This window comes from Mauremys reevesii, linkage group 4, assembly GCF_016161935.1.
Source record: "Mauremys reevesii isolate NIE-2019 linkage group 4, ASM1616193v1, whole genome shotgun sequence".
Classification (NCBI taxonomy): Eukaryota; Metazoa; Chordata; order Testudines; family Geoemydidae; genus Mauremys; species Mauremys reevesii.
Window position 1 is genome coordinate 100,853,176 of NC_052626.1, and position 27,861 is coordinate 100,881,036.

The 27,861-nt window shown below is 44.6% G+C and overlaps 1 protein-coding gene across 2 annotated transcripts in view; it reads right to left on the minus strand.

Moving 5' to 3' along the window:
- COPB1 (COPI coat complex subunit beta 1) overlaps window positions 1-27,861 on the minus strand; it is a 45,924-nt gene that overhangs the window by 8,892 nt on the left and 9,171 nt on the right. For both annotated transcript variants that reach the window (XM_039537205.1, XM_039537204.1), the window contains exons 3-16: window positions 26,224-26,453; window positions 19,576-19,745; window positions 18,754-18,868; window positions 17,507-17,599; window positions 8,918-9,055; window positions 7,790-7,909; window positions 6,868-6,975; window positions 6,632-6,778; window positions 5,812-5,957; window positions 4,274-4,370; window positions 3,448-3,608; window positions 2,121-2,241; window positions 1,442-1,669; window positions 1,107-1,286 (exon numbers count right to left, since the gene is read on the minus strand). In XM_039537205.1, the coding sequence (XP_039393139.1) occupies window positions 1,107-1,286; window positions 1,442-1,669; window positions 2,121-2,241; window positions 3,448-3,608; window positions 4,274-4,370; window positions 5,812-5,957; window positions 6,632-6,778; window positions 6,868-6,975; window positions 7,790-7,909; window positions 8,918-9,055; window positions 17,507-17,599; window positions 18,754-18,868; window positions 19,576-19,745; window positions 26,224-26,453 (2,054 nt within the window). The remainder of the gene's footprint in view (window positions 1-1,106; window positions 1,287-1,441; window positions 1,670-2,120; window positions 2,242-3,447; window positions 3,609-4,273; window positions 4,371-5,811; window positions 5,958-6,631; window positions 6,779-6,867; window positions 6,976-7,789; window positions 7,910-8,917; window positions 9,056-17,506; window positions 17,600-18,753; window positions 18,869-19,575; window positions 19,746-26,223; window positions 26,454-27,861) is intronic.

The following is a 27,861-nucleotide window of genomic DNA, read 5'->3' on the forward strand; positions in this document are numbered from 1 at the left end:
CACAAGTGCAGAGACGGAACAAAAACAATAGAAAAAGAGAAAAATATTTGGTAGTCTAAGACAAAATTACTAATTAAACAAGAGATCTGTACAAAGACCACCTTTAGTTTTGTACTATTAGCTTATTGTTTTTGTATTTAAACTCCTGCCCCTGAAAAAACTAACTCTTCACCCTATCAATAGAAGCTTCGTCAACAAACTGATTAATGATTTTTTAAAAGTAATCAATTTAAGAACCATTAAAAGTTCATAAATTTCACTGTTAAGAGAGGGTCTTCAAGTATGAAAAGATTAACTAAATAAGCAATAGACCCCCTCTCATATGCATACACTTTTTTTGTTAAATGTGAGTTAAAGTTCATAATACATATCAGACCCTTAAGGATTTAAAAAAACAACCCTCTAAACCATAGAATCTCTGCCTCTCCAACTTACAATAATGTTAGTTATTTTTTTAAAACGCAAACATTAGAAACCCAGAAAATGCTGAGTTATGATTAAACTGAATGAAAACCAAATATTGGAAAGTCTTCTCTGGGAAGTTTCTTAGGTTTGTTTTTGATTTTTTAAGCTATTTCTGCTCCCTGGTCCCCAGAGTGGGTAGCGAAGTAGGGGTTCTTTCCCTTGGACCCTCCTGAATGGCTTCTGGGGAATAGAAGGCAGGAAAGTGGAGCAAAAAAAATACTGCATGGGGTCAAAAGAGCCTCAGGATACGGGGAGGAAGGAACAGGATCTTCACACCATGGCACTCCCTGTTGTCGTCCTCTCACCACCCTAATAAACCTTACTTGGCTCTTGAGCCATCCAACAAACTCAAGGTCTCCACATCGCAGCACCTCCCCACTTCCTGGTTTCTCTTCTCCAATTCCCACCTCCCCCAACCTACAGCATGGGGCCAAGGGAGCATCATGAAGCACGGGGACAAAAGGATTCTTCACTTCTCAAGACCCCCCCACCTTCCTCGCCAACAACGAAACCTAAATGAACTTTTCAGATACCTGATGAGCTTAATTAGGTTCCTTAGCCCTTACAAACCCAATCGTCAACATTTGTCGCTAGGTGTGAGCAAAACACTTACAAAAATGAGATACTGAACTATACATTACCTTGTTGAGTTTGGATGCCAAAGGATCAGCAGCTTCTTTTCTTTGTGTGGTCCCCATTGCTGCCAGAAGGCTCAGCTGAAATTGGTCTTCCTTTGAGTTCATTTCATTTTTAGCAGTAAGCTGCATGAAGGAAATGGGGTCATCTGGCTGAACTGTCACATTCCTCTTCTCTGACTCTTTCTGTGGTAAGAAAGCAAAGTATTAATTCTATCTTCTAACGTACACTGAAGTAGTGAACTTTATGCAGCTCCTGGAGTATCCTTGGATGCCAGCTTACTTCAAAATTCAAGCACCCAAAAGTTTATGATTACACAATGAAATTTACAATATCTCACCTTCTGAGAAAGTTTCTCCTCTTCTAGTTTAGCTGATAGCATATGAGAAAGGGACTGTCTGCACTCCTTGTTGAAAATATCATTCATTAGAGGAGAACATTCTGACAAAACCTTCAGACATAGGGAGATACGATCCACGTCGTCATCTGTAATTGGCTTCTTGGGAAGAGAGGACTTACCCAAATGGAGAATAGTGGCCATTAGCAACATAGCCTCGGCAATAAAAGACTAAAGGTGGAAAGGAGAGAGGAAGGGGGTTATTAAATCTTACATATTCTTAAAATTGTAGAAATATTTACATTTGTCTTAACATTCAAGTTTAAAATATGGTTAAAAATTAAAACTATATCCCAGCAGGTAAGATGATTTGTGTCAGTGACTTGTTGCTTAGAACCCAAGAGACCTACCAGTCATACCAGTCGGAAAGTAGTAAGAAATATTTAGTTGAGGTTTGTCCTGCTTTGGTCCCCAACTGATTTAGCTGGGGTTGGTCCTGCTTTGAGCAGGGGGTTGGACTAGATGACCTCCTGAGGTCTCTTCCAACCGTATGATTCTATGATTCTATTTGGTACTAGATTCATTATCATCAAACACAAGGAATGTAGGCATTTCATTTTTGGGCCTCTCTCAAAAGCTTATGATCAGATCTGTAAGAACTGCCAGAGGAAATATGACTTACATTTTGTTTCTTCTTTTCCTGAACAAGAGCCACATAGCGTAGAGCAATCTTAGTCAAAGTTGTGGCAAGGGAGGCAGCAACAAAGAAATCCCCATCCAGCAAGAATCCTCGTAATGGAGGTCTGCAAAGAAAGTCAATCATGGGGTGTTAGTTTTGGAAGACATTGTCTCTCTCCTCCTTTTTTCCACATTTTACTTTAACTCTCATATTGTAAGACCAGTGTTGTACAGACAGTTTGGAAGGGCTCAGAGACTAAGTGAAGTTTTACATACACTGGCAGTGAGACGGGGAGTGGAAAGAATAAAGGATAACTTTCACTTTTATCATCAAAGGATCTCACAGCTCTGTACCAGTATCAGCTAACTAAGCCACAAAATAACTCACTGTGAAGTATATAAGAATATAGTAATCATTTCACCCACTAGTGAGATAGAACATGCAACTGTTTAGCAGAGCACAGGAACATTAAGCAATAATTTAGGTAACAAGTGACGAACACCATACCCAATTAAAACTGTAGGGGGAATTTAGGTAGACAGAATGTAATTCACCCAAATTGGAATTTGGCCAGTACATCACAGTTAACAAAAGTACTTTTACAAGAAGTGCCATGTGTTGACTAAAGATCACAAGTGGTCAAAGTATCATCTGGAAGATAATAGCCTTCAATAGGGCAATGGTCTTTGCCATAAAGCTCAGGTATTAACTCAGCACTGAACAGAGAGGGAGAGACTAAAACAGAAAAGGAAAGAATAGTAAGACTTATGGATAAAATTATGGAGAAAAATGGAGGAAAAGAAAGAATGACAGACGAGAAGACAGAAAGTGGAGAATATAATAGAGGAAAAAACTCATATTTTCACTGCCAGTCCACATCATAAAGCTACAGACCAACCCAGGATTAAAAGAAAACATTAAACTAAATCAGTCTGTATCACAGAAAAATGGATTTCAGCCTAAATGAACTGTTTTCTGGAAAAGCGGAAACAACTAGAAAATGTGGCAATTTCCATATTTTATTGCCGCTACAGTGCCACATTTTGGCCAAGTATCAATCCACCCTGTTTTGTTTGCACATCTAAGAACTAAAGAGGTGATAAACACGAGTTTTGCTATTAGAGATTGACATAAGTAAGGAGGATATGGAGGGGCAACAGAGCAATGAATGTTTCAAACACACACCAAAACCCTCTCCTAGGAAGAAATGTTTAGCTGAAGAATACGTGCAGAAGTTCCTTTTCAGACAGAGAAGAATTCTGGAAAGGCTTTAGTATTTTAACCATTTTTAATGTAGCTACCACTAGTAAAATATAAAATGCCTAGTTACCTATCTTCTTCCTTTTTGGCAGGTCGGGAACTACTGAGGGCACTCTGTGTAGCATAGGTGCCCATCTCTGTCACCAATTTTTGGGTTGGACCCACAGTCACCTCCTCTTCAGGTTTCAGATCACCAGCTTCTTTCTTTATTTCAGATTCTACTATTGGGATCTGACAATGAACAACAGGAGACATTTAATATATGCTAAATTAACAAAGAATTCAGTAAAGAATTTGAATATAAAGACAATCTTTTTGTTTTAAGGAAAGCAGCCTTTTTTTCATAGAAGTGTTGTCACTTCTCCACCTCTTAAACAGGGATAGGTCAATTACAGCATAATAATTTGGAGAGTTTTAAAAAATTTCTTTTAGAAGGGGGCGTTAATATACCCAAGAGCTCATTCCAAAACAGGAATAAGCCTTGCCCCCTCTATACTGTCTTGGATGCCTTTTACAAATTAAAACCTCATGTACTTGCCATTTGTAAGCAGACACACACTAGTCAAGGTGTACCCTATAATTTCAAATTCACTGTATTCTTTCCGAATAAGGATTCTTGTTTCCCCTTCTGACAATGAGATTATCAGATAATCAGATATCGCTTCCTCGGAGTATGATGATGATGGTTTACTAGTTTATCAGAAGTAAATGATGCATGAAGTCATGAATAATTATTGCTCTAGAGTAAGACTACACATGACAGAGCCTGCAAAGTCTTGAAGTTCAAAATACTATTGCATCTTATATCAATTTTTAAATCTTCTCTTGAAAAACACATTACATATAAAAATATAGAAATGAAAGCAGAAAGAGTTTTTTAGACAATACACACATACCTCTCCCAGTGATCTGCGGACTTCTGTCATTACACTTTGTATATCTTCCTTTGTGCTACAATATTCTCCAAGGATCCACAAAGCTCCCCTGTAAATCCTGAGATAAGAAACATAATTAAGACACGTTTTCAAGCACTACTGGTAATGATTCTTCCATTGTGCTCTAATGCACAATGAGGAAGTGCTACACTGAACAGCTTCATGGGGCTATGAGTTACAGTATGAGGAAAAAAAAATACATTGTGCTTACAGTATGCCACAAGCTAAAAAATATATAACGTGACTGGTCAAGACAATCAGCTTTTTGGCACTGCTATCCTATCCCACTGTATAATTATAAACTCAATATTCAAATTAAAATAACTATACAAGGAGAGTTTTCTGCTAAGGATTTATTCTTAGCTACATTAATCTTAATATGTGTAAATTCAATTCCAACACTTCACAAATGTTTAGCTGAACCGCTATTTTATTATGAGGTCAGTTGTAATGTTTCTAATAAACCATGCACACTGAAATTGGGTCAGATTTTAAATCCGCTATCAGGTCAATAAGGAAAAATATATTCTAGGAAGATTTCAATCAAAACAGGTATTGTGGATGAACACTCCCCAACTGTTCAATTTAGGTAATATAAAAAAGGTAATAATTGGAGATATACCAATCTCCTAGAACTTGAAAGGTCATTGAGTCCAGTCCCCTGCCTTCACTAGCAGGACCAATTTTTGCCCCAGATCCCTAAGTGGCCTCCTCAAGGATTGAACTCACAACCCTGGGTTTAGTAGGCCAATGCTCAAACCACTGAGCTATTCCTCCCCCCTTAATTTAGTCCATCTTCTGCCCAATAGGAAGTTACAATTTTATCTGGATTGTAACGAAGTTATGATTCAGATGTGCGCTAGGTATCACAATAATAAAAGTGGTATAATGTCATAGAAAAAACGTGATTACTTCTGCTATGACTGAAGCTCTGTTGGTCCATCAGAATACTAAATTTTTAGTGCCAGGCAAAGGAAGCTAGGACTCCTTGCAGCCACCACTTATTTCATATTCTGCTATGTGGATTGGAATTCTTTTACAGTGAGTTCTCCGATAACATACAATAAGCAATTTCTAGTTTCCTTCAAATCAAATGCATTTAAAATCATGTTGTGGTCATCCCTTGGCAACACTAGGTTATTTTAACGATTACAACATTTTAGATTTAGCCTTCATCATCAATGCTGCTGTCTAGCAAATGTAAAGCAAACAACTCACAATTGCATCATAAAAATGAGATTTATTAAGTCAATGTACCTCACTCAATGCGATATTAATTTATTATGTTTTTCACACAAATTTGGAGGGAAAGAAATTCCCCAGAAATAAATTTCCTGGCAAATATAAATTCATTTTAAGTAGGGAATGTCTGTAGTCTGAAGTTTGCTCAAAATAAAATTCTCTCATCTAATTTCCCCTTTCAAACAGTTTCAAGGTGCATGAGAATTCTTAAATTTAGTTAATGTGCAGTGTATTCTTTAAAAATATTTTAAACCTACTTGACAGTTTTAATGGCATGAAAGACTTCCAGCATCTTCTCAACAATAAGTAGTCTGAGATTATCAAACCGCTGAATTGCTTCACGCACAAATTCCAAGACATCAGCAGCTGCAGCTTCATTATTATCACTTAGGAACTCCATCAACTAGGACAAACAAGAGTGAACACGAGCTCAAACAGCAGAGTTACATAACTTTAAACGGTCACAACCTTTACAAGAACTATTACAGCACCAAGTGCTGAATAGCAACAGAAGGAACAAGGACAAGAAACAAAAGTGAATATAGTATTTTGCCCGTCATTTGCAAACTGATGCCAAACTGATTTAAGTTGAGCTACCCCAAAGCTCTCTCTACTAATTCAGAAGAATAAAGAGAACAAACTATGTATCTTTTATATTCGTTCCCTAGAGATCAAAGAATTCATGCCTTCATACTTTATTCAACCAAAACTTGCGCATTCCATAAGCACCTTGAAACATTTTTTCTATTTGCATGGGTTAGTGTGCACTGATTAAAAAAAACAAAAAACAAACAAAAAAAAACAATTTTCCAGTTCGTGCTCATCAAGAACAGTAATTATATATATATATATATATATAAAAAAAATAAAAAACTTATAGAAGATGGGTAACCGGCAAATGACAAAGCCGCCCTAAACTTTTTAGGGGAATAGTAGTATAATTTACAATAACACCTTTACAAAGAAGATATTAAAAGGTAAGATCTAAGCTTCAGTTATTTTCTTGGAGAAAGTAGCAAGGATCTTGGAGATCAGTTAAAACACATTTACTGTAAATATAATTAAATATTTGCATACCACAGGAATAACATTTGCAGCCATATCTGGAAACCGAACGCTACAGGAATGCAGTGTCCGAACAAGCAACTGCCTGTATTTGTCAGTATCTTCATGTTCTGTCACATTGTTTGTTTTAATTACTTCTTTCTTCAAAACAATCACCAGCTATAAAACACATCAAATAAGTTTCAACTGAACCACATGCTTTACTGAAGAACAAGCTAAAACTAAAGCACAAAAAAATACATATTTACCTCTTCTACATTTCTGGAAGACACAAGATCCAGAGCTAACTGAAGGGTTTTCTTGCGCACTTCTAAATCTGGAGTACTCAGCACTCTCAGTATGTCCATAACCAGATCCTGAAATCAATAAACGCACTTAAATTAAGTGACAAAACCAACATTTAGTCAGACAAAAAAATAATTTTCTTGCTTTAATTAAGTCTTCTTTCTTTTTTGTGCAAATATACAAATTCCAAAGCTACAGTACAGAATTACTGAAGAGATCGTTCAAAAAACATGTAAGTTGTGTATAGCATATTGACAGAAAAGTATAATGATAAAATGATTCTTAGTCTCAATTAAGATTTATCATCTTTTTTTCCTGTTCTGAGATTAGTATTTGAACCCTGGCTGTTCATTAAGGAAATTCAAAATATTTGTCTAAAACACTGTAATTTTATGTAGCATTTTTCAAACAAACTAAATCATTGAAGTTTTCCAAAAAAGTCACCCTTTATCGCCAGGGCCGGCTCCAGTTTTTTTGCTGCCCCACGTGGCGAAGGGAAAAAAAAAAAAAAAGGGAAAAAAAGATAAAGCCGTGATAGGCGGCACTTCGGCGGCAGCTCTACTGCACCATTTCATTCTTCGGCGGCCGGTCCTTCCCTCCGAGAGGGACTTTCCATTGGCCGCCCCAAGCACCTGCTTCCTGCGCTGGTGCCTGGAGCCGGTCCTGTTTATCGCTGCTAGTTCTGATGCTATCAAATAAAACTAGACCTAAACATAAAATACTGTCCAGCAGCATTTTATAAACACGCCGATTATTTTAAATGTCAAAAGTACATTTTTTTTTCTTACCATAATGACAGAATTTTATTTTTATTTTAGTTAAAGTAAAATCTAAAATAGATTTTCCCAGGGCAAACAAAAAAAACAACAACAGTAGGGTACTTACTTGTAATACTCGTTCATGAGCAGGATGGTCTTTCAGTTCAATCAAGCGATCCAACACAATCAGTTTCACATTGTTATCACTCTCTTTAATAATTAAGTCAATGTAACACTGAGCCGCTGCCTAAATAATAATAATAAAGAGTGAAAGCATTTTTTCAAATTTTTTTAGAAACTGTGGGAAAGATAAGAACTATTCCTAGGAAACACCAATTCCTGGGGGAAATCCAATGAAGAAACACACTCTAGAAACGTATGAGGGGTTATTTTAATAATATGTAAGATAAACTAGGCAGCTGAACAGGTTTCTAGGAATTCATTGCTGGAACCATTTTTCAATTTCGGGCTTACTTGATGATGCATTACTGGTAGCCTTTTCTATGCTACAAGGCAGTTTTACCTATTGAGCAGAGACGCTGGCCAGAAATACCCAGAATTTTTTTTTTTTTTCTTACTAGCACCCAACTGCAGAAAGTTGCGAAGGCAATGGTGAGATTGAAGCTCATCTAAATTAGCTTTGTTCTTACAGCTCACAAAGGTAATCTCACCAGCCCATATAACATGATTTATACTCAAACTACGAATTTTACAGGCTAAAGATAGGGTCTGTTTTTATGGTTCCCTCTTCCAAAAAGATCAACAAACAAAATATAAGCCCAGCTGCACATTAAGGGGCCAATCTTGCAAGCTTTACTCAAATGGGTAACCCATACTTAAGACACTGCGGTAAGTGGACCTAAGTATGTCGACTTCAGCAGTGTAGAACAGGCCTTAGTCTGTAACTATTCAGTATTTGGCTTCATTGCTCAGAGCGCCAAGACGACTTCAAGGTAGTATCAACTGTGGAGGTGGTTTGTGTAATGTTTACATCTGTCCACTGGCAACTGGATAGAGACCACAAATTCATTTCCTACTGGCCAATGACAAACATCCAGAGGCTCACGTTAGCTAACCACTGAAAAGGGAGATATTCACAAGATGGTTGAGTCATTTGTCTAGTGTCAAAACAGTCATGTGACAAAGAACGTCAATCTTTCAGACATTACACATGTTAAATTGTAATATATGCTAACCCAGTGTAATGCAGACAAGTTATTAAAGCATTCTTAAACATCATAAATCACTGCAATACCTTGATTGCTGTTGGTGCACTGGAGAGTGTAACTAGTGTTCCTGCTGCTTCATATTTTACTGCAGGACTAGATGACTGCAATAAGTTGTAAATACAGCGTATAAATCGAGCTCTTTCTGATGGATTAGCATGGCAGACCTAGATGAAAAAAACAACAATAGATGGAAAGCATACTGAAGAAAAATAAAAAGCTATTGTAAAAATACAAGAACCCTAGTTTATCTCCTTAATTACCTCGCTGCAGGAGGCAGTGAAAAGCAGGAATGACTTTGTTTGAGAATAAGAGCCGCTCAGTCTAGGCTGATAGGAACCAGGCAATATGAAGCGAGAGAGTATTATACACCTCTTAAGATCTCAACATGTAAAGAATGCCCTGCACTAGCTAATCTTATGGAGTACTCCATAAGAGGGAGAAACACAGAAAACAAAAAATACTTATTCCCAGACCAGGTTAAAGCAAATCAGATGTGTGCAAATTTCATTGCATTAGCTTGCACCTTCTAAGCTTGACCAGTCCATTGCTTTCAAGAGAAATTATATCCAGTTCAGCTAAACAATGAGGAGAAAGTTACTCACCTTGCAGTAACTGAGGTTCTTCGAGATGTGTGTCCCTGTGGGTGCTCCACTCTAGGTGACGGTGCGTCCCGGCGCTGTCGATCGGAGATTTTCGGTAGCAGTGCCTGGTTGGGGCGCATGCACCCAGATGGTATCTCCCGTCTAGTTGGAATCTTCCTGAGTGTGTGCGCCCCACACCCTCCTCAGTTCCTTCTCTACCGTGGAGAGTCATCTCAGTACTCCAAAGTAGAGGGGAGGAGGGTGGGGAGTGGAGCACCCACAGGGACACACATCTCGAAGAACCTCAGTTACTGCAAGGTGAGTAACTTTCTCTTCTTCTTCGAGTGCTACACATTCTAGGTGAATGTGTAGCAGTACCCACTACGGTTGGTGGGACTTTGGAGATACGGCAGGGAGTACTGAAGATAGTACTGTATGACCTACTAGTGTGTCTGCCGTGGTGTCTTGCGTTAAAGCATAGTGTTTTGCAAACGTGTGTTCAGATGACCATGTAGCTGCTTTGCAGATATTGGGAATGGGAACGTTGTGTAGGAAGGCAATGGATGCCGACATGGCTCTAGTGGAATGAGTTCTAACGCCTTCAGGCGGTTGAAGATTCTTCGCACGGTAACAGGATCTGATGCAGTCAGAGATCCACTTGGATAGGCGTTGTTTAGAAATAGCCGTGCCTTTTGATCTTTCGGCAATTGAAAGAAAGAGTCGTGGAGACTTGCGAAATGGTTTAGTCCTGTCTAAATAAAAGGCAATTGCTCGCCTGACGTCGAGAGTATGCAGGGTTGCGTCCTGTGGCGTTTTGTGAGGTTTGGGGTAGAAAGTTGGTAAATATATAGGTTGGTTGAGGTGGAAGGTCGATACCACCTTAGGAAGAAATTGAGGATGCGGTCTCAAATGACTTTATCTTTGGATAAGATTGTGTATGGAGGGTGGGCCATCAAGGCACTTATTTCTCCAACTCTCCTTGCTGATGTTATGGCAACTAGGAAAGCCACCTTCATGGACATATGGAGATCAGAGGAGGTAGCCAAGGGCTCAAATGGAGGTTTCATGAGAGCATGAAGAATGAGGTTAAGATTCCATGTAGCCACTGTTGTGTGAATTTCAGGGTAGAGATTTTGCAGGCCAGAGAGAAAGCGTTTAATGGTGGGGTGTGTAAAGAGTGAGTACCCATCCAATAGTTCGTGGAAGGTGGTAAGCGCCGCCAGGTGCACTTTGATGGAGCTAAGCGAAAGTCCGTCCTGTTTTAGTTCGAGGAGGTAATCTAGAATGTTAGGAAGGGTCACATTGTTGGGTGCTAAATGTTTATGAGAGCACCAAAGAGCGAAGCGCTTCCACTTCTGAAGGTAGGTTTTGTGGGTGGAGTCTCTCCTACTGTGCAGGAGGACATGTAGGACTTGCTCGGAACAAGCTAGTTCATGGGTTTGGAACCATGAAGGAACCAGGCCGTGAGGTGGAGCTTCTGGAGTTGGGGATGAAGGACCCGCCCGTTGTCCTGGTAAAGGAGGTCTGGCCTGTTGGGGAGAGCCCATGGGTGATGGGAGGACATGCGGAGAAGGTAAGGGTACCACGTCTGTCTTGGCCAAGCCAGGGCAATAAGAATGACCTGGGCCTGGTCGTCCGCGATCTTCCGAATAACCCTGTGTAGTAGAGGGATAGGCGGGAAGGCGTACAGGAGGTAACTGTTCCATGAAATGAGGAATGCATCCCCTAGGGATGCAGTCCCGAGTCCCGCCCTGGAGCAAAATAGGGGGCATTTTCGATTTCGGGTCGTGGCGAAGAGATCTATTGATGGAGTGCCCCAGTGGGAGAAAAGGTATTGGAGTACTGTGGGATGCAGTTCCCACTCGTGTTCTGTGGAGAAGTGCCTGCTGAGTGCATCGGCAGTAGTGTTGTGGCAGCCTGGTAGATAGGAATCGATGATCTGTATTCGATGTTGTATGCACCAATTCCAGAGTCGAATGGCTTCCATGCAGAGGGAATGTGATCTGGCACCCCCCTGTCTGTTTATGTAATACATACATGCTATGTTGTCTGTTAAAACTCGCAGATATCTGTTCTTTATAAGGGGAAGAAAGTGAAGGCATGCTTTCCTCACTGCTCTGAGTTCTAGGAGATTTATATGTAGATGCGTCTCTGATGGAGACCATCGACCTTGTGCTTTGTGTTCTCCTAGATGCGCTCCCCAACCTATCAGGGAAGCATCCGTGGTGAGCATGAGCATTGGGGATCGTTGCTGGAAGGGAACCCCTGCACAGAGGTTTTCTGGACTTGTCCACCATTGTAGGGAAGTTATAACATTGGGAGGAGGAGTTAGCAGCATCCCTAAGGGATGTCTGCTGGGTTTGAAATTGGAGTTGAGCCAGCCCTGGAGGCATCTCATATGTAGCCTGGCATGCTGAACCACGAAGGTGGTAGCTGCCATGTGACCAAGGAGCTGTAGGCAGATTCTTGCTTGTGTCCTGGGACGAGTAGAGAGTGTGCGTATGAGCTGTGTGATAGTGAGGAATCTGTTGTATGGGAGCGAGGCCCTGCTCTGGGTTGAGTCGAGATGAGCTCCAATGAACTCTATCTGTTGCGTGGGTATCAGGGTGGATTTTTGGGTGTTTATTTGGAGACCTAGGCTGTGAAAGAGGGAGATGGTGAGATGTGTGGCTTGAAGTGTGTCGCCACGGGAGTCGCCCTTGATGAGGCAATCGTCTAGACAGGGGAAAAGTGTGACTCCGTGTTTGCGGAGGTGAGCCACAACGACGGCTAAGGTCTTGGAAAAAACTCTTGGAGCCGTGGAGAGTCCGAAAGGAAGAACTCGGTATTGGAAGTGATCGTGACCGATTGTGAATCGTAGGAAGCGTCTGTGAGCTGGATGAATTGATATGTGGAAGTAAGCGTCTTGTAGGTCGAGGGCTGTGAACCAGTCCCCATGATCCAATGCGGGTATTATTGTGCCCAGTGTGACCATCTTGAATCTTTGTGTCCTCACGAATTTGTTCAGTCGGCGTAGGTCTAATATAGGCCTCCATCCCCCGGTCTTTTTCTGTGTTAGAAAGTAATGGGAGTAGAAACCTGTCCCCTGGTGTTGCAGAGGCACAGGCTCCACTGCGCCTAATTGCAGAAGGTGAGCCACTTCTGTGCGAAGTAACTGCTCGTGGGAGGGGTCCCTGAAGAGGGACGGGGAAGGGGGATGGGTAGGAGGGTAGGAAATAAAAGGAATGGAGTAACCGGTCTGAACTATTTCGAGGACCCAGCGGTCCTGTGTGATCCGCTGCCAGGCATGTTGGAAATACTGGAGGCGGTGGCCAAATGGGAAAGTAAGTGGTGGAATCAAGGGGTGGTCGTGCAGACCCTTGACCAAAGCTTCAAAACTGTTGTTTATTGCCCTGTGGACGGAAGGTGGTGGCTTGGTTTTGATTTTGTCTGCGTTTGGGAGGTCTATTACGATTCCGAGTTGTGTCGTACGGTCTGGATTGAGGGCGATAATACTGACGTGTTCTTTGGTAGGGTTGGTATCGCTGTCTCTTGGGAAGAGATGGTTGAATGCCCAGGGTGCGCAGTGTCGCTCTGGAATCCTTCATGGTATGGAGGAGTTCGTCAGTTTTTTTGGGAGAAAAGTTTGTCCTTGTCAAATGGGAGATCCTCCACTTTAGTCTGGAGTTCTTTAGGAATGCCGGATGCAGAGAGCCATGAGGTTCTGCGCATAACCACAGCAGTTGCGGTAGTACAGGCTGCTGTGTCCGCCGTGTCTAAAGACGCCTGTAGGGCTGTTCTGGAGATTAATTGTCCCTCAGACAGGATTGATTTGAAGTTTGCTCTTCTGTCCTCTGGTATGTAGGAGTGTAGTGAGGCGGCCTGGCTCCCGACGGCCCCTGAGAGAGAGGAACCAGACCAGCCACCTCAGTGGGCGGAGCCACCGCCACCTGTTCCCGCCCCCCGGAAGTCAAGGGGCGGGACAGGAAGTATAAAAGCCCGGCCTCAACCCTCAGTTGGAGCCCAGCGGCCGGAGAGGACGGACGCTCCTGTTCAGGCTCCTGACTGGCCGAGCCTCCCTCGAGCCAGGTACCCTGACGCGGACGGACCAAGCCTCCCTCGAGCCAGGTACCCTGACGCGGACGGACCAAGCCTCCCTCGAGCCAGGTACCCTGACGCGGACGGACCAAGCCTCCCTCGAGCCAGGTACCCCGAGGTGGACTGGCCGAGCCTGCCCCGAGCCCGGTACCCCGAGGAGCTGCCCGAGCGTTCCCGTGACCCGAGTCCAGAGGAGCAGCCCGACCTAGAGAGCCCTCAGCACGACGAGGAGCCCATGGTGTGGGACCCCGCTGCAGAGCCCAGCGAGGAGCAGGTACCCATGGAGGGGGAGATGGAGTGTAGCCTGGGGTAGCCGACCCCTGTCCGGCTGAGGGCACTGACGTGCCCATGTCAGTGTGTTGCGGCCAGGATCCCCACTGACTGCAGCGGATCCACGCCGCTGTTAGGGCCCCGGGCTGGGACACAGTGGAGTGGGTGGGCCTGTATCCCCCCTGCCACCCCACTCACGGGTGGCAGACTCCCCCTCCTACCAGCGGTCAGGCAGAGAAGCCTGCACTTACCTATTGTTGCTCAGCTCCTGCTACAAGGACCTGAGCCTTGAACTACTGTTCGTTGCCCCACCCTGACCTAGGGCTGGGGCTTACTGACTCTTGTGGCTCAGCTCCTGGGACAAGGACCTGAGCCCCTGGGACTATTGTTCGTTGCCCCACCCTGACCTCGGGCTGGGGCTTACTGCCTATTGTGGCTCAGCTCCTGATGCAAGGACCTGCGCCCTGAACTCTTATTGTTGCTCAGCCCCTGCTGTGAGGAGCTGAGCCTAGACTGCTGTGTTTGGTGCCCCGCCCTGATCGAGGGCTTGGGCTTCTGGACTTGGTTTCTGCTCAGCTCTTGCTTTAAGGACCTGAGCCCTGAACTATTAGTACTGCTCAGCCCCTGCCTGAGGGTCTGAGCTAGAACTGCTGTGTTGCTACCCCGCCCTGAGCTAGGGCTTGGACTTTACAGACTTTGTGTGCTCAGCCCCTGCCTGAGGGTCTGAGCTAGAACTGCTGTGTTGCTGCCCCGCCCTGACTGAGGGCTTGGGCTTAAACTAGTGACTTTGTGTGCTCAGCCCCTGCCTGAGGGTCTGAGCTAGAACTGCTGTGTTGCTGCCCCGCCCTGAGCTAGGGCTTGGGCTTTACAGACTTAGACTGCTGCTCAGCCCTGCAGTGGGATCTGAGCTCCCTGGATTCTTGTGTGCTGCCCCGCCCTGACCTAGGACTTGGGGCTTACTGACTTTGTAACTGCTCAGCTCCGGCTGCCAGGACCGGAGCTTAGAACTGGTTCGCTGGCCCGCCCTGAACGAGGGCCGTGGCTTATTGACTTTGTGGGTGCTCAGCCTGCGGAAAGGGTCTGAGCCTAGACTTAGTGTCTGCTGTCCCGCCCTGACTGAGGGCTGGGACTCTTTGCATTAACCGTGTGCCTTCTGTTCCGCCCCTGCTTGAGGGGCAGAACCCCAAAACCTTCAGAACCCGGAGACTGATTGGGACCGTGTAGTGAGGCGGCCTGGCTCCCGACGGCCCCTGAGACTGCACGGCCCCTACCTCGGACTATTACAAGGAGGCAAATTCGAAAAGCTTATTGTAATTATCGAAATCATAACTGGCGAGGAGGGCAGAGTAGTCAGCAATCCTGAACAGTAGTGTAGAGGATGTATAAACCTTGCGTCCCAGGACATCAAGGCGTCTAAGGTCTTTGTCCTGAGGGGTGGGTCGATATTGTGAATGTTTGGTCCTCTGTGTCACTGCATCGATGACAAGGGAGTTCGGTGGTGGATGAGAGAATAGGAAGTCTGCGTCCTTTGCAGGAACGTAATATTTACGCTCAGCCTTCTTGCAAGTTGGTACCAGAGAAGCTGGGGTTTGCCAGAGTGTGTCAGCTGGCTCCATGAGTGCTTCATTTATAGGGAGCGCGATTTTCGAGGGTGCAGACGGTTGAAGGATTTTAAGGAGTTTGTGTTGCTTCTCCTGAACCTCTTCTAAGGGAATATCCTGGCTGATCGCAACCCTCCGAAAAAGTTCTTGGAACTGTTTGCAGTCGTCCACGATCTGTGGAGGTGGAGGGAGGCTGGCTTCATCTGCGGCTGATGGAGAGTTAGGATTAGGCGAATCAGGATATGGTGCATAGCTCCCCAGTTCAGGAGGGGGTTCAGGCACCCTGGAAGTGGATGGAGCAGGAGACTGAGGTACCGAAGGAAGGTGATTGATAGGAGGATTCTGCCACGGTACCACTGCGGCCAAGGCATGGGGTAGGAGAACCCAGGCATCACCCACGGAGGGGCAGCATAGGGAAACTGAGGCTGCTGAACTTGAGCCGTGACCTGAGGTGGTAAAGGTGCCTGTGGAGGAGAAGCAGGAGGGGAGAACTCTGCCTGCTGTTGCAGTTCAAGGTCACTGTCGGTGAAAGCCATTTCAGGTGGAGAAAGTGGCAGGTCAAGCAAGGAGTCCTCTGCTTCCAGGAGTGGAGAGTGAGGCTCAGGTGGCACTAAAAGGTCACTTTGAGTGAGCAGCTGTCCTTCCTGCCCTCTAGGCTGAGCTAAGTCTACTCTCTGCTGTAGCTGTTTACTAGGCAAGAGTGACAGAGAGTCTCCTGTTGTATTGTGCTTGGACGCCCCCTGCAGGGGGTCTGCTGCTAGTGCACGGGTAGCAGAGTGGCTGGGTGCAGACCCTGTTCTCGGTGCCGAGGCTGATCGAGCTGTCGGCACCGCAGCTATTTTTGTCGCTGAGGCAGAGCGCGCTGGCGGGATCGCGGCTGCTTTCAGCGCTGAAATTGACCAGGCTGAAAGCAGCGCGGCTGTTCTTGGTGTCGGTGCCGAATGCCCGCTGCTGTTGCTGGTGCCGAGGCACGTGGTGCCGGTGTTGCAGCGTGCCTGGGTGCCGCAGAGGAGCGAGGTGTCCGTGCCGCAGCCGTTTGCGGCGCCGAGGGGACCGAACGGGTAAGTGCCTTCCCAGCGCGGGAAGTCTGGTCCCTGCCTTTCAGCTCTGTCAGAGCAGTAGCTGAGGCATTCGAAGAGGCTGAGGCAGCTGTCTTTCCTGCTGTCAGCACAGGGGGTAGGGATCTCGCCGGAGACCCCTTACCCTTGTTAGAGTCTCGTTTGTGAGACTTCTGCACTTCGTGCCTCCGCTCCAGGGAGGGTGAAGCGACGCTCCCCACCGGTTCTGATCTGGCTGGGGAGCGTGTGGGAGCGGGTTCCACTTTTCCCGTCTCCGACAGTGGCTGCAGGGATTTCTCCATCATGATGATCTTGAGGCGCAGATCCCTGTCACGACGAGCTCTTGATTTGAGGCTCGCACAGTGTTGGCACTTTGCGGGGATGTGGGTGTCCCCGAGGCACTTCACACACTGGGAGTGACCATCTGACTGTGGCATGGAGTCCTGACAGGAGATGCATCTTTTGAAACCCGAAGCTCCTGGCATTGTGAATTGGAGATGGGCGAGGAAAGTGTCTCAATGGGAGACAAGCCTGAGGGTTTTTTTTTTTTTTTTAAACTAAGTAACTAACTATGTAACTATACTAAAGGAAGGGAAACAACTGGGAAGTAATTAATAATTATTTCTATGTTTCCTACAGAGATCAGGGAAGAGAAGGCAGCACTGCTCCGAGTCCCGTCTTCAGCCGAGGACGGTTGAGAAGGAACTGAGGAGGGTGTGGGGCGCACGCACTCAGGAAGATTCCAACTAGACGGGAGATACCATCTGGGTGCATGCGCCCCAACCAGGCACTGCTACCGAAAATCTCCGATCGACAGCGCCGGGACGCACCGTCACCTAGAGTGGAGCACCCACAGGGACAGCACTCGAAGAAGAATCATCATTTCCAAATGGACTAGCTGCTCACTTAAGACTAGATTTCTAGTTATGAAACATCTCACTTATCCAGCCAACCTTTCTGAACTGTATTTTTTCAATATAGAGTAAGAATGCACATTTATTTAAATGACTGTAGTCATTTCCCCATACCTTGTAAATTAGTTCAACGATAACCAGCTGAAGAATGTCACCAAATGTCTGGACTTGGTCAATGCAGGTACTCAGATAATCCAAAGCTCGATCCTACGGAAATAAAATACAAGTAATCTGGTTTGTTTTTAAGTGTTATATTTTAATACAAATTTTAAAGTGATCACAATATAAAAATTAAAAGCACAGATTATTCCTTCTGCTACATTCAACTTAACACTTTTAGAACAGCGCATAAAACAATATACAAAATTACAAAATAATGAATTCATTTAGGCCCTAAAGAGCATTATCATCACACAATTATTTTCTTATTTGTTGCCACCAACCAGGCAAATAGGTCAAAATCACCAAAAAATTGCTGCATAACCAATATTTCAATTTTTGAGCCAATGAGGGAAAAGGTTTCTGAGCCAAGACTGGAGATGTCATTTGAGAAATAAATAGCTAATATAAGTTACAAAATGGTAAGTAATGTGGCAAATCTTCACATGGCTAAAGATGATTATGCCTCTCAGTGCCAGTGTATCTCCCTTCCACATAAGGGGATGGCACTGTTTGAAAACAGAGAGGTGTAAAGGCCTCACTTAGCTTTATTATTCTTCTTCATTTCCAAATACTTCACAAATCTATGAATAGTCTTTACATGAGGGAGGCAGGGAGGCATATTTGTTGTATTAAAACATCTGCCATAACCAATTGTTTACAAATATCTCCATTAGCTCTACGTTTAGAGTTTTCACACGCTTAAAAACCCTGAAAATCCCCAGCAACAGAGATGGACAGAACTGCAGAAGCCAGGGAAACAAACATTTTACTTATTAAGCTGTTCCTCCAAAAATAATGTTGGAAGCCAGTGTAAACTCATATTTTGATATACAGGAACCTATCTTCAGTCAAAACAGAACATTCAGCTACCTCTGCCCCAAGTTAAACAGCCAAGGTATAACCAGGGAAACTAAGCATATGGTACCTCTCAAAAATGTATTCTTTTGCATGACCTGAGAGCTTTCCCATCTCAAATTTCTGTACCGTGTATTTTTTATTACTTAATTAAACCTTTAAAAATATTTCAGTTCTAGTTTATAATTTTCATAGAACTAACTAAATTGCACTTATTTTATTTTATTGATAATTTACACCACCAACAAATCAAACAACGGGTTAGTCAGTCATTAACTAGGTGTTCAAAAATAATTTTAAGGAAAATCTCAAAACCATCAGAGAATTAGGACAACCAATTTTACCTGATCTGCATGAATTAGCATCATAAATGCATTTCTTTTGCAGCTTGCATCTTTCTCATTCACCAGGAAATCATGGATCAATTCGGGAGCATCAGGTATAAGATGTTCAAAGTTTCTTTTAAAAAAAATATGTTGGAAAAAAAATGTAATAAAGGTAAACAGAATGATACAGCTAAATACTTAACTGCATGTATTCTACATAAATGTTTAAAATGAAGTGTTAATAGATAAGATCTTCATTTTTTGTCCAAAAACCTTTGTACACTTATGTTAAAAAGTGAATGGATGCAAGAAATATACACGTTCATATTTACTGAATTATTGCTTGTTACTCTGGTAACTAAGCCCACCGCCCTTCAATGGTTTTGTTTTAATTTTAGTTTATTTGTATTATTCAATCACACAAATACAGTTTTCCTTTGAGAACAATTTTCACATTACTGCTTCTGCATATATAACTAAATCATAATGTTGTGCTACTTGATTAAAAAATTAAATTAAATTAGCAGAAAGTGGGACAACTTTCAATGTATTCACAGCAGCTGTACAATCTTCATTCCTAACAATTTTGGCGCTCTGGGCAGGTGCAGAGGTTTGCCCACTCAAAGTGGCTTGCAGGATCAGGCCTTAGTTATATTTGAGAAAGCTGTAATGGTAAAAGGTACTATATATTCTAAGTCTACTGAATTAAGCAGGATCTAAAATAAAATTCAAATGAATCTCATATTAGACTCCTTTTCTATCGGGACTTCCCAGGTGAAATCCACTGACATTAGCCTGGGCCTCTGGGATACAAAGGTTTAAATAATTCACAATTTTTACCTGTAAATTGTGTAGATTGCCAGGACTGCATTTCTGCGCACATAGCTGTGACGATGTTCCAAACACGCACGAATAGCTGGCATCAAAGGTTCCAGTAATTCTGCTTCTTTCAGCTTGCAAAGAAAACGAAGAGTAGAGCCCCGGATAAATTCATTGGGGTGCTGAAGATCCTAAAACAAGAAAAGTAAAGTATTAGTGTTTGCTGAAATACCAATATTACCATTTTACAATTTTCCCTGCTGTTAAACATTTGCCCTCTGAACAAGAGCTAAAATGACTGTTTAATTACAAAATTGAGAGTTTAACTGTCTTGAGATACAGGAGAGATTATTTTATTTTACTCCCTACATATAGATTTTAATTCTTCATGACCCTAGAAACATTGGGGGTTTTAAAACCATTACCACATATGGGATAACAGATCTCTCTCTCTTCAGTGGAAAAAGTGGAATAAGGGAAATCAGAATGTCTGTAACCAGAACATAAAGGGCATGTCTACATTGGCAAAATTACAGCGCTGGCAGTTACAGCGCTGCTCAGACAGCACAGAAGGAAAACCGCTGTTGTGTGTTCACACTAACAGTTGCCTGTGCAATAGCATGTTCACACTTGCAGTGCTATTTGGAGTAGTGCACTCTGGGCAGCTATCCCACAGAGTACTTCTTTCTCTTTTGCTGCTAAGACTTGTGGGAAGGCAGAGGGGGGTCACGGGGCATGCTGGGTCCAGTCCCAATGCCCCGTGATGCATTGCATTTCCGTCCCCATTTGGCGCCATCTTTCAACTGTTTGTGTACTGCATGCCCTGCCTGTTTCAGGCTGCAGGAATGGATCCCGAACTGCTGACCAGTATGCTACTTGCTCTGACATGTCATGAGTGGCAGTGGAATTATTCCTTAAACTACAAAGGCAAGAGGAGTGTGACATTGATCTTGCCATGTAACGTAGCTACAACACGATATTGCTTGTGGCATTCACCGAGGTGCTGACCACAGTGGTACGCCACTTCTGAGCTCGGGAAACAAGCACTGAGTGGTGGGATCACATCATGATGCACGTATGGGAGGACGAGCAATGGCTGCAGAACTTTTGCATGAGGAAAGCCACATTTATGGGACTGCGTGATGAGCTTGCCCCAGCCCTGCGGCACAAGGACACGAAACTGAGAGCTGCCCTGTCGCTGGAGAAGCATGTGGCGATTGCACAGTGGAAGCTGGCTACTCCAGACTTCTACTGATCGGTCACTATCCAGTTCAGGGTAGGAAAGTCGAATGTTTGAGTTGTGTTGATGGAAGTGTTCAGGGCCATTAATTGCATCCTGCTCCGAAAGACCGTGACTCTGGGCAACGTGCGTGACATTGTGGATGGCTATGCACAAATGTGTCCCCCTAACTGCAGAGGGGCAACTGATGGCACACACATTCCAATTCTGGCACCAAAACACCTAGCCCGCGAGTATATTAATCAGAAGGGGTATTTCTCAATGGTTCTCCAGGCGTTCGTGGATCACCATGAGTGTTTCACGGACATTAACGCAGGCTGGTCCGGAAAGGTGCACGACGCATGCATCTTTCAGAACACTGGCCTGTACAGGAAGCTGCAAAGCAGGGTCTTTCTTCCCAGACCAGAAGATCACCGTAAGGGAAGTCGAAATGCCCATTGTGATCCTTAGAGACCCTGCCTACCCCTTAATGCCATGGCTTCCGAAGCCACACACAGGAAACCTTGACAGCAGCAAGGAGCATTTCAACAGGCTGAGCAAGTGCAGAATGACTGTTGAGCAAGTGCAGAATGACTGTTGAGTGTGCATTTGGCCATTTAAAAGCCCGCTGGCGATGCCTGTATGGGAAGCTGGACGTGGCCGATGACAATATTCCTATGCTTACAGTCACATGCTGTACGCTCCATAATATTTGTGAAGGGAAGGGTGAAAGCTTCACTCAGGGCTGGACCGCAGAGGCTCAGCACCTGGAGGCTGAGTTTGAGCAGCCAGAGACCAGGGCTATTAGAGGGGCACAGTGCAGGGTCATAAGGTTCAGGGATGCCTTGAGGCAGCAATTTGAAGCTGAAAGCCACTAATATTTGCTGCTGTTCAGGATTGCAGTGCTTATAATGCTAGGTGATGACTGGTGCACATGATGCAATAAGGAGGTTTAACATAATTGCATGTTGCTTTGCAGTGCTCTTTTTGCTTTCACTTAATAGAATAAAGATTGCTTTCAAACCAACACAATTCTTTTATTAAAAGACAACAACTGGAGGAGAGAGTCAAACGACAAAAATACATCAGCAGGGAGGGGGGAAGGGAAGGTCTCCGTAGGAGGGGTCCCGGGACAGCTACAGATTTGTGTATGTCCAGGGATCATACCCAACCTTCTCCTTTGAAGTACAATGCAGTGGGTGCTGTACTTCAGCAGGGCCAAACTGCAGAGGGATGGGTGTTAAGTGCAGTGGATAGTGGGAGTCCACACTGCTGGACTGTGAGGAGGGAGGAGCGGAATGCTGTGGGTAGAGTGTGGAGCCAGGAGGTTCCTAACAGTATGTTGGCAGGGCGGGGGTGCATAGGAAAGAGTTTTGTGACAGCGGCTGCAGGGGAGGACGGGCATGGAGCCGCTCGGTTTGAAGAGCTAGTATCGCCTGGAGTGTGTCCACTTGGCACTCCATATAGTTTAAGAGCCGCTCCGTGGCTTCCTTCTAGTGCAGTGACAAACTTTTTTTTTTACTGGTCATCCCTTTCACATAGCAAGCCTTTGAGAATGACCTTCCCCCCCTTATAAATTAAAAACACTTTTTTATATATTTAACACCATTATAAATGCTGGAGGCAAATCAGGATTTGGGATGGAGGTTGACAGCTCACAGCCCCCATGTAATAACCTCGTGACCCCCTGAGGGGTCCCGACCCCCAGTTTAAGAACCCCTGTTCTAGTGTGCCGCATTCTCCTTTCAGTCCCTCTTCTCGCTTTCCCGCCACTCCAATTTCTGTTTCTCAGCGGCACACTGAATCATAACCTCACGGAGAAAGTCCTTCTTAGTTCTTTGTGGCCGCTTTCTAATTCTGCACAGCTGTTCTGCCGCCAATAAGGGAGGCTCGCCTCCCAAGATCATCTCTGTGAAGTTTAAATTCAACATTTTGCAGAAGCAGTATTGTTTGCAACACAGATAACACTGATTCTGTGCTTTAAAGCACAGCCAGTACTCACACACCTGTCACTAACTGGCTGTCCTCAGGCAAGCACACATGAGCCACAAGACCCCAAAAGTGGTGAGTAGCCACAGGGGCAGGGGAAAATCACTCTTCCCGGACCCTGCTGTACACTGGGCACGTGGCTCTTGGGGAGAGCCAGCACTGTAGGGGAGGCTTGATAATCATTCCGGTTCCCCCACTTTCCACAGGATGTGATTATTATGGAAGATCTCGCTACTGAGGGTGAGCAGGGAATCAAGGGAAGGTCTTCTCCAAGCCTGCAGCTTCCACCCCGGCCTCTATGTGGCTTGCCTCTGTGCAGCAATGTTGTCCCCTCCCCCTGTGATGGCACAGTGGCACGGGAAAGTTACTGTTAATGGGGCAAGAAACAAAGCAGCTCTGCCGAGGAACATGCGGCAGCAGATTGCCCAGTATCTCCAAGAGACTTTCCTGGAGATCTCTGAGGGAGATTCCCGTGAAGTGACGGAGTCTATCAACAGCCTGTTCCGCCGCTCAGAATAGGTATGTGGTGGGAGACAAGCCTGCTTTCTGCAACTTTCCTGCCCCCAACAAATTGCTTGAGCAATTCCCCAAATCAGATCCACTTACCAGAGGCCTCCTCTCCTGTTTGCGCTTCGCCAAGATCTGACTGCTGTGACTGGCTAGGCTCCTCTGGGGTAGAAAAGAGCTGACTGCATGCATACTCTGCCTCTGGGTCCCCCCTCCCCCTCTTCATCCAAGATTTCCTCCTCCTGGCTCAGTCCACTCTCGACTGGCACGTGAGCCAAAGAAGTATCCACAGAGGGCTTCGCAGTGGAGGTGGGGTTGCCACCAAGTATCACATCCAGCTCTTTGTAGAACCGGCAGCTCATAGGTGCAGCACCGGAGCGGCGGTTTGCCTTGTGGTAGTCGTTCCACATCTCCTTCACTTTTACCCTACACTGCAGTGTGTCCCAGTCATGGCCCTTTTCTATCATGCATTGTGAAATCTGTCCATAGGCATCATAATTCCTATGGCTGGAGCACAGCTGGGACTGCACAGACTCCTCTCCCCAAATGCGGACGTGGTCCAGCAGCTCGGCATTGCTCCAAGCCGGGGATCACTTGGTGTGTGGAGCAGGCATGGCCACCTGGAGAGAATCACTGAGACCACTGCATGTATCACCAAGCAAACAGGAAGGGGACTTTCAAATTTGCAAAGGAATATACTTGTTATAAATGGAAAACACCCAGACACTTGTTTGGCATTGCTGCACTCCTTGGGCTCAAGTTTTTAAGCTTTTACTGCTACTTGTAGGATTCCAATGTAGTTATTTTTCCTGATCAACAAAAACAAGCAAATTCCTAAAGTGTTTCAGACCCAGTGGCAACCATGCTGAATTATTCATTACATTACTACATTATTCTGATTGAAAATGGCAATTAAGAAAAACCTAGGAAAATTAACTGACTATCCATATTTTCGTAATTTGAAGATTTCATTGGAAAGCATATGGTCTAGCAATGCCATTGTATTACTCCAGACTGTCAACTAGATCTCAAAGTCAAATGTTTCTGATAGTGAAGTTTTCTCACCATATTTCAAGGATAATGTTAATCAGATTCAGGACCGTCTCAGTGGCACCAAAGAAGTAGCATCAGTGCAGAAAAGAATGAATGTACTGTCTCTTCCAACAGTTTCAGAACAGTATGTTTCAAACGCACTGGAAGAGAAATGCTCATTCAACAAGCTGAAGTTATGACCCTCCTAGTGTAAAATGTTTGTGCTCTTTATTGATAGAGATAATTAATGCCTCCTTGAGGGAAGGCAATTGTGACCACCCTTAAACACTATAAGGTCTGGTCCCTGCTCAAACAAACTTGCCAATTTCTGCCCTATTTTTAAGGGATAGGTGACAGAATGCCAAAAACTAGCAGCACCCAATATCTTCCTTTTTTGGACCATATTCAGCTGGGTCTCAAACCTGGACATGGCACAGAATCTATTAATCTCAGCAGTCAATCTCCCCAAAAAGATGGATAAAGGTCAGAAATACAGGATGATTCTATTAGACCTATGCCACTGATCTTGAGATGGCATCCCACTTCTGCTCTGCCAATGATGCCAGCCTTCACTGCCCACTTGTTAAATTTCTGAACAAGTACTTTCATGCTTTCTCTCATGCTCCCACTTTGTATGGAAGGAGTCCCCCATAAAGCCTTGCCTTCTTTCTAATTCCTTTTTAAAACTTCTTTTTTGCAATGTCTATAAAATATTTTTGACAACAGTTGGGCAACTAATGTGCTAAGACCACTGTCTATCATACTAATCAGTATTTTCTCATTGTTTCTCACCAATGGAATCCCACGGGGTGCAAAATTGAGGCCTCTTTTGTTCAGTGTTTGTGAAACCACTGAGGGAAATAGTAAAATCACTATGATGATGCTCAGGTGTATGCCTCTTTCATTTATCTGGACAGAGCTATTTCCTGGAACTTCCAGCAAGTGGATGAAAACTAGCGCACAGGCTAAATCTGATTAATACAAAGGATATTAGAGACACAAGGTGAGTGAGGTAACATCTTTCATTGGACCAACTTCTGTTGGTGAGAGAGCGAAGCTTTTGAGCTTACATAGAGTTCTTCAGGTCACTGTAAGCTCAAAAGCTTTGCTCTCTCACCAACAGAAGTTGGTCCAATAAAAGATATTACCTCATCCACCCTGTCTCTTTAAAACCCTGGGACCAACATGGCTTCAACAACAGTGCATAAGACAAAAGATATTAGCAATGGCCAAAATCATTGACTTTTATCTGCAACTGGCGAAGACATTACAACCTTTCCTCTCAAATGCAGAATATGCCACAACAGTCCATGCCGTTAGCACTTAACTACGCAAATACAACAAACTCTATCCAGGGCTACTCTTGAAGGTTACCTGAATGCTCCAGCTAGACCGGACACATATGCCATCTTTTAGAAGACAAGAGAAACTGGTAAGTGCATATTACAAATGGACACGTGTGCTGCAATTTCATGTCCAGGTATAACTGAAGGTGCTGGTTACCATCTGTAAAGTCCTAAATAGCACAGGATACAGTTATTTCAAAGATAACCTCTTCCTTTTATACTCCCTCATAACAATTGCATCAACATTGTTAATCCCCAGAGAAGATATCACAGGAAAAGGTAACAGGGTTGATCCTCACAACTCAGTTCCACTTCCGCTGGAAAGCGGACAGTGCACATCTTTGTTTAGGCATAACTGAAAATATTTGTATTTTCTTGGCAATAGATCTTCCAGATGGCAATTCCTCGGCTCTGACCCATGCAGGCAGAGTGGTTAGGTCACTGAGGAAAGGAATGCAGTGCCTCCACTCATTTGGATCACAATATTATATTACCTGGTTATGCTTTATGTAGAGATTGGTCAGATACAAGGGTGATAGGGCATAAAAACATAGAATAAATAACAAACATGTTTACCTTTCTATAGGCATCACATACAAGGATCATTTCTTGCAATAGTTTGCCATCTGGAGTGGTCTTCGGAACTATCTCCCAAAAGACTAACAGCAGTTTCTTGATGGTATGATCTTGAAGAGGCAGTACAAAACGAATAATAGTCATCAGAAGTCCAGGTAGTTTTTCACCATTCAGGATCATGATAATTACTTTCTTCAAGGCCTCTGTCTTAGACTTTACATCTCCCTTTTCTGGTAGAGAGAAGCAGGAGTTCAAAAGTAAGCACAGCAATTATAGAAAGTGACAAATAACAGGTGCCCCCAGAATTACTTAAATAATCAAGGCTTGTTAAAACAATCTAACAGAAATATTGATACTTGATGCCAGCAAATATAAACCTTGCCCTTCAGGACACCACTACATTATTATTTTTTCTATTACCGTAGCACGTAGGAGCCCTAGTCACAGACCAGAACCCGACTGTGCTAGAGAGTACGCTAATGAATTCATACTCCTAAATTTAAGAGAATAATAAAGAGCATGGGAGGTTTAATAAATACAGCTCTAATTTAGCTTCCACTGAAGCTCAGTTAATTCCACTACACAGTTCTAATGAAGGGAATTTCATTACTGACAGACCATATTCACACCAAGAAATCACAATGCATTATGGTGTTGCAGTCATTCTTGCATATGCACCTCTTACATTGGGGGAATTCTGCACCACTGTGTATGCACAGAATTTATGTCCCCTGCAGACAACTTTCCTCGCTCGCAGAAAAGTGACTTTACGGGGAAGCAAAGGGAAGCCACAAGAGCGGTCATGCAACCCTCCCCAGCAGTATGTTTTGGGTACCAAGGGCAGGGGGCAGGACTGGGGAAGACCAGGCTCAGCTGCTAGTCGCGGCTGGGCTGGGGAGGACAGGACTTCCTCTTCGCCTGCACAGCATCTGGGGCTGGGTCAGACCCACCCTCAGTTTTCTCCCCCAGCTGCAGGAAGCTCTGCAAACTTCCCCTGCCCCCACTTCCTGCACCCATTGCTCCTCAACTGCAAGGTGAGGGATCCCTCTACGGGGAGCTGCTCCTCCATCCCCCCAAACCCCTGTGCATCCAGACCCCCTCATACCTAGACCCTCCTGCCAAGCCACACACCCTGCACTAAGAAGCCCCCCGATGAGCTCCACTCCCCCTGCACCTGGACCACCCCGACAAGCCACCAGCACCCAGACCCCCACGCCACTGAGCCCCAACCGGGTGCACCTGGATCCCCACCCCACTGAGCCCCACTTCCGCAGCATCTGGACCCCCCTCCACTAAAACCCCCACGCCCAGACCCCCCTTCTGAGCTCCATCCCCCTACACCCCCACCGAGGCCCAACCACTTTCACCTGGAGTCCCACTTTCACGCAGAGTCTCATGATCATTGCACACAGAACCCCCTAACAAGACCCTGTGCATCTAGATCCCCCACTGAGCCGCCCACACCCAAACTGCCCCATACAGAACCCTCTCAACCCACACCTGGATCCCCCCACAATAAGCCCCTCTACACTTGGATACTGCCTTTCTGACCCTGTCTGCCCACAGCTAGTGTGCCCGGCACAGAGGGGCAGGGCCCTGGGGTGCTTCTGGGGAAGACCCAGTCCTTGCGCTGTGTCA